Source organism: Culex pipiens, chromosome 2 (genome assembly GCF_016801865.2).
Source record: "Culex pipiens pallens isolate TS chromosome 2, TS_CPP_V2, whole genome shotgun sequence".
Lineage (NCBI taxonomy): Eukaryota > Metazoa > Arthropoda > Insecta > Diptera > Culicidae > Culex > Culex pipiens.
The window spans coordinates 32,533,630-32,540,230 of record NC_068938.1 but is presented as its reverse complement, the minus strand read 5'-3'; the positions used below and the strand labels follow the sequence as shown (position 1 = coordinate 32,540,230).

Below are 6,601 nucleotides of genomic sequence, written 5' to 3'. Positions count from 1 at the left end.
CGCGATTTTGCATCTTTTCCAGATCTATGATCGCGATATGCCAAATATGTTAAGAACCTTAAATTTCTCTGTTTGTTTGAAAATGATAAAATATAAGTTTCCAATGTAAGATAAATACTTTGAAATCGATTGCACAAGCTTGTTATTAATTTCTGTGTTAACGGTGCACATCAACCAGAAATTTTGCACCCAGATTTTTGTTACAGACATTTTAGTATCTTCAAAACTGCGGGATCTATCGATATAATTTTTTATTCATCCCCTAAGGGTTCGTTAAAAAATAACGTCCATGAATAGGGGGAGGGGGGGTCTGGGGTTTGTGACAGCCCATGTTAAAGGTATAGAAAAAGTGCGTGACAGGGGGAGGGGGGGGGTCTGAAATCCCGAAAATCTCTGGACGTAATATTTGAACAAACCCTAAGCTACTATTTCCATAAATATTTACAACAAAATTTGTAAATTTTTATAATCACATTATTTCAGGATTGGGTCCGTAAGTTCAATTATTTTGGAATAAGAAGACAACAACTTCCTTGGTTGCTGTGTAGCAATATTTTTTGGACGAATCTGAAGGGGGAGCCAAAAACTTTTATTAAAACAAGTATTAGCCATACACAGAAAAAAACATAATTCCTAATTATGATCATGAAACACTTTTGCAGTAAAAATATAAATTTCTAATGCAATTTAGTGTAAATTTTAAACAAATTATACGTAAAAACATACGTCATACGTATCGAGTGAATATACACTTTTTTCTGTAATACTTTTAATGTAAACAAGTCCCTTTTTAACAAAAAATCTATTTAGATTCCCATATTCGCAATTCGCAATTTTCAGTGTAAGAACGGGCCTTGATCGATCTTATGCACCAGGTTCCCGACGAACACGCACTGCCCTTACACCTACATCTCACCCTTGCTCTGAGTCAGTACGAGCAACACGCTAGAACACGCTTTGAGTGTTCGTGCCAGGCATGCACACCTTCTTTTCCGGTTACGCATTTCAACTCGGCCGGGGGTGGTACATTACGTACGGTTTGATGTAAGCATAAGCGCCTAACCATTTATAGTGTGCCTATCAACTTTCATTAAAGCAAAAACTGTTATATTTCTAGTTTGAATTCAAAAACAAATTGTTATTTACTGTGTATTGTTTTCTCCTGAAATCTTTCCTAGTGTTGAGTCGTGTTTATCTGTTGCTATTTCTTTTGTCGCGGTGTTTTGTTACAATATTTTGGTCCTAAGCATTTTAGAAAAGTTTTTCAAAAGTACAATAGTAATATTTGTGTTAATCCTTTAATCATTCCATAAATTGAGTAAGGGCTCGAACCTCACTTGCTTAAGAAAAAGGTGAAGTTTCAAAACAATGGACAGTGAAGGAAATATACTATGTAAAGAATCAATAGTAAAAGAAAGATAGTAATTGTAAACTATTGTTTACAAAAGTTATGTGCCCTTTTGAAATGTTAGGCTCCAATTTATGAAGTAGACAAAGAAATTAACAATAGTTAATAAATAGCGGTAACAAACAAGCTTAGATTGTATTGAGGGCAATTTACAGGGAAGATGAGAAATTATTCAAATAGATAAATAAAGAAAAGGCACATGATAAACAAAATTGACATCGCTGCCAAATTAAGGGAAAGCAGACAGTTTGTTACAGCAGCATCAATTGGTAAAATAGAGTGGAAAAGCGTTGAGAAATAAGAGAATCAAATAAGTAAAATCGAATTCAAATGGAGAATAGTAAACAGCAGCCGTTTTAGAGACAGAAGAGAGCTGTTAACTGAAATGGAAAGAAGAGAAAACCCGTTCTGCGATGCTCAGGTACATCCACAGCAGTTGACTCAACATACTACGAATCAAAACAATACCGTCTACAATCACAAATTACTTCCCTTTCCCACATTGTCGCGCCCCTTTCTTTTAGCCGTCTCTACTCTGACCCTCGCTGGTCAAAGGTTTACGAGTCGTTTCCACAGGCCACCAGCTAGGTTACACCTTGGCATCATGATGACTAAACCAAGCCAACGTGGAGGTAAGAAAATAGGACACTTGCAAGGAACCAGAGCCATGCTGTTTTGTCCAAACAGCACTACGGATGTAGTTGGGCTCCTTCCGGGATGTTCCTCGCCTGGGTGTCAACCGACGAGTATCATCAGTATCATGCACCCTTGGCCTGCATTTAGATTCCCATATTCACATTAAAGTTACATATGCATTTTAATCACTTTTGGGCTGATGATGCAGTCTTATTATACAAGATACACTTTTTCTAGAAAACTAGAAAAAAAGAACACATTTTCAGAAAATCCTTACACCTAACCATATCTTGTTGTTAATTAAAATAAGGTGATTTTGAAGGAAAAGTGGTCATTCGTCACCACGTGGGACACGTTTTCCTTGCTGCAACATCGACAGTAAAGTTGTTTTTGATTTGAAATTTCGCACAAAATTCAAAATTTCGACGTTTTCGAAAAAAAACATGTTTATCATTCAATTTAGTCATCGCCTAGAAAAAAAATTAAAACAAATAATTTCATTCTTTTAACATATGTAATGCACAGTTGAGGGTTTAAATCAAACATCGGAAAACGAGTGCATTGGAAACTTGACAACTTGATTTTTTGCCGCCCGGTACCTTAGCTACTGGGAAAATTTCCAGAAAAAGGTAACTGATAAGCGACACATGTTCATGTTTTAATCGTTTTTCGAAACGGTTGCCTTTAAAACTGCCAACCGGTCGGCGAAATTGCCTTAGTCTACCTTCGATTATTGCCAAATTAACACTGGTTGAAAAGTTTGTTTTTTAAACATGGGAGCACTTAGTTTCGTTCTGTTATCAGTACTGGTCTATACCGGTGAGTAGTGTCCCCTTCAGCAGTGATCCCGGAGGAATCCTACTTAGTATGCGTGCGATGCTGCCAGCTTTTAAGCGTGTCTATAACTACACGGATGCCGATTTACCTTGATCGTATATGGCTCGTAACGTGTACACAAACCATCTCTCTCGTCATCGCCCACCGTAATCATCATTCGTTTGCAGAACCCAAACCCGACCACCAACAGAAGTTAGAACAAGCGCGCTTACTTGAATGACAGTCATCATTCTAACTCCCTGTTTGCCGCGGGTTCTATATCGGACCGAAAATTTGGTCAACCAATTCGTATCGACCTTCGTGGGTCGGCAAAACAGTTTTTCAGCTCGATCCGCTCAGTGAGTTTAGTGTTTTCAGCCGCGTAACGTGCGAGAATCTGTAGCATGTTCGAGTTCTTGATTCCGTTCGTTTGTCACCACGTACTGCTGAAGAACTTGTTTCAAAGTGGGGGAGCTACTGGACCTTTGGGAGTTGACGATCGCTGATCGAGTTCTGTTTATCTTCGCAGTGAAATGTGACATGGACCAGCTGCGGATGATCGATCCCAATTATGGCGTAACGTGGATGTTTCTACCGGACGATCAGGGTAATCCACACATTGTGGATCTGACGATGCCGAACGATACCAACTCGCAGGAACGGGCGGGATCGAACTGCAACAGGGACGTGACGTTTTACTTTTACCGACAGTGAGTAGGGGATGTATTGATAGCTTGGTGGTCAGTGGATTCAGTGGGTTTATTTTGCAGAGAAACAAAGAATAATCCGACGGCGTTCAAGTTTATCAACGATCCGGCGGTTCCGCTGAACGTGAGCGATTGTTTTGATCCAAGTCTGCCAACCAAGTTTGTGATCCACGGATGGCGAAACTCGATCAACAGTGCCGTTTGTCAGCAGGTCAAGAATGCGTACTTGAAGCGTCAGGATGTGAACGTCTTCGGTAGGTAGTAAGATAATTGGGATGTTCAGAACAGATTCAACGGAATACCATTTCACGCAGTTGTGGACTGGAGTCCTCTGGCTTCGGATACCTTCTACTTCCGGTCGGCGTCAGCTACGCGGGACGTAGGTCGTCACGTCGGAGGACTGATCGATCGCTTGGTGGCGGAACGTGACTTGGACCTGAACTCGGTACACATCATCGGTCACAGTTTGGGTGCTCACACTTCCGGATTCGCGGGAAGTTCCGTTCGTTCGGGGAAGGTCGCGCGCATTTCTGGACTTGATCCAGCTCTACCAGGTTTCACAGATTCCGCACCGGATTCGCGACTGGATCCAAGCGACGCGCGGTTCGTCGATGTGATTCATACCTGCGCAGGGATGTTGGGCAGTGACGCGAAACTGGGGCACGTGGACTTTTGGCCTAACGGTGGTCGTGCCAATCAACCTGGGTGTGGCGGAATGAACGACTTTACCGGGGCGTGCAGTCACGGTAGATCGTACGAGTACTACTCGGAGTCGGTGAACGCACCCGGAAACTTTATGGCCTATCCCTGTGGGAACGAGAACACGTACAAGAACAAGCAGTGTCGAACGGCACCGGTTCCGATGGGGGACGGAACACCGGTAGAATCGCGCGGGAACCACTATCTCGAGACGAATCCGGAACCACGGTTTGGACGAGGTTTGGAACGGTGATAAGTATTGAAAGAACTTCAATTTGTTGAATAAATAAATATAATTCGATCTGGGATAAACATAAAGTTCAATTATATAGTTTTTTAGGAATATGAGTAAAATCGATCAGTATTTGGCTCCAATAAAATATTTAAAAACTTTTCATGAACACACTTTAATGAAAAAAAAGAGAAATACCTGGCAAGCTCAATCGATGATATCCGTCCGTTCGATGACTTCGTTGTCACCGGTCTCCATGAGGACATCCTCTGGTCGCGGTTTAGCCTCAAACGCCACAAACCCATCCACGTCGTCCAGTTCCCTGGATGTAAACTTGGCAGCGATCGTTCCCCGTCCAGCAAACGGCGGAGTCAGCACAAACGTATTGCTGATCGTCTCGTCAACGGCAACTTCCGGGTGCTAAAACAAATTCTTCTTTAAACTAAGTTTTTCACAAGAAATACACACAATTACGAACCTTGAAAATCAGCGGCTTCTCAATGCCCGATCCCTCCACGTGAAAGATTCCCTTCCGCAGCGGAATTGGCAGTGGGTTCAGCAGTGCAATCGTCACCTCCACCGGACTCTGCGAGACCGGCGTGTCGGCGAGTTTAATTTTGATGTCCGGTTTGCGCACGCGGAAGTCATCCTGGGCGAAGAATTCGTACTCGGTGTTTTCAACCGTGGCGAAGCACGAAATGTTGAACGCGGCTTGATCGCGCAGCTTTTTGTAATACTCGTCGAAGGAGACCTCCATGCGGATGAATTCCTCGGAGGCGGGATCCAAGCTGATGGTGAAGGGATGCTTTTTGACAAACTCTCGCTGCTTGCCGGTGTACAATACTGTTTCGACGTTCAGATAGCCGTTTACTGTGTGAGGGGTTTCCGACGATCGGTTCTTGATTTGAAGGATCTGGAAGAACCATGGTGTTTTTGAAAATATTCCTGGATGTTTTATTAAAGTTACTTACCACTGAAAATGCTTCCCCGATTTTGATATCATCCCTCAGTTCAAAATTGAAATAGACTTCGTTGAAGTCCTCGTTCAGATAATATCTGCTAAAGGCACTGTTTGCCTGCTTCAGCGCCTTCAACATCGTGTCTCGTTCTTCTTGCGATTTCTCAGCAAATTTGTAGCTACTTGTGATATCTTCTCGCTCCCACTTGCCAACGGCCTTCGTACTGATAAAGTGTCCAATCCCAAAAACATCCTTCCGAATCAACTTAAGTGGATGAGCCGGACCAGTGTACCTCCAGAACACCTTATCGGCGTTGACCTCCGCAAACAAAAAGTTGTTGTCGTACGGCTTGGCGATCTCACCCAGCTTGACAGCCAAGACTGAAGCCGGCCCACAACGGAACATCCCGTCGGACATTTCCTGCGGCGTAGAATCGATCGCCTGCCAGCCTCCGTAGTCCCCGTCCGAACCAATACCCAAGTCCGGCCGCTGCATCCAGACCTCGTTCCACACGTGGTAGTTCCATATCGAGTCCGAGTTCATTTCCTCCATAATTTTACCATTTTTGTCCACGAAATAATCCACGGTGAGCGAAGCTTGCGTGTCATGCGCCGACGAGTAGTTGGTGATCACCCGCGACGGAATTCCGATCGCTCGTGCAACTAAAACAAATCCGTTATTAATTCTAACACCTTCTGTATGTTAACAAGTGCGAATACAAACTTGTCGAAACGACCCCGGCAAACACCCAGCACTGTGCAAACTTCACCGGCTTTTGCTTCTTGTAAAACTGCTGCAGAATCTCAACCGATCCGACCCACTTGGTCGGTGCGATCCCGCCGGAAAAGTCTCCACTCCAATTGCCCAGCAGTGCTCCGTCGTCATCCGGAGAGTTGACCGCAGCCGATATGGCACGACACACCCGAATCGGATCACCACGATGGGTTGCACTTACCTTGCCCACCTTCGCGATCAACAGCAGCGAACAATCCAGCACGTGTTTGTCAAACTGGCCAAACTTCCAGACCGAAGGACGCAGCCGGTTGTACGAACCTCTCCAGATCAAAGTGGTATCATTCATAACGCACTCGTCCCGAAGGGCCTTGTCTGCAAAATTCTTCATTAGATCAACACTGTAAACACC

General features: G+C 43.7%; 2 protein-coding genes across 4 annotated transcripts in view; one reads left to right on the top strand and one right to left on the bottom strand.

The window, feature by feature from the left end:
- Nucleotides 1-2,675: 2,675 nt before the first annotated feature.
- LOC120423098 (pancreatic lipase-related protein 2) lies at nucleotides 2,676-4,661 on the top strand. Of its 2 annotated transcripts, none has more exons than XM_052707150.1 (4): nucleotides 2,676-2,863; nucleotides 3,390-3,570; nucleotides 3,631-3,821; nucleotides 3,882-4,661. In XM_052707150.1, exons 1-4 carry the CDS (start codon nucleotides 2,818-2,820, stop codon nucleotides 4,517-4,519), a joined length of 1,056 nt encoding a protein of 351 aa, XP_052563110.1. In that variant the 5' UTR covers nucleotides 2,676-2,817; the 3' UTR covers nucleotides 4,520-4,661. The 2 variants fall into 2 exon arrangements, with proteins under 2 accessions (XP_052563110.1, XP_039442711.1); XM_039586777.2 differs by lacking the exon at nucleotides 2,676-2,863 and adding an exon at nucleotides 3,083-3,325.
- Nucleotides 4,639-6,601, bottom strand: part of LOC120423096 (annulin-like) — a 26,145-nt gene continuing 24,182 nt past the window's right edge. For both annotated transcript variants that reach the window (XM_039586774.2, XM_039586775.2), the window contains exons 3-6: nucleotides 6,181-6,564; nucleotides 5,470-6,119; nucleotides 4,977-5,411; nucleotides 4,639-4,918 (exon numbers count right to left, since the gene is read on the bottom strand). In XM_039586774.2, the coding sequence (XP_039442708.1) occupies nucleotides 4,706-4,918; nucleotides 4,977-5,411; nucleotides 5,470-6,119; nucleotides 6,181-6,564 (1,682 nt within the window). In that variant the 3' untranslated portion in view covers nucleotides 4,639-4,705. The remainder of the gene's footprint in view (nucleotides 4,919-4,976; nucleotides 5,412-5,469; nucleotides 6,120-6,180; nucleotides 6,565-6,601) is intronic.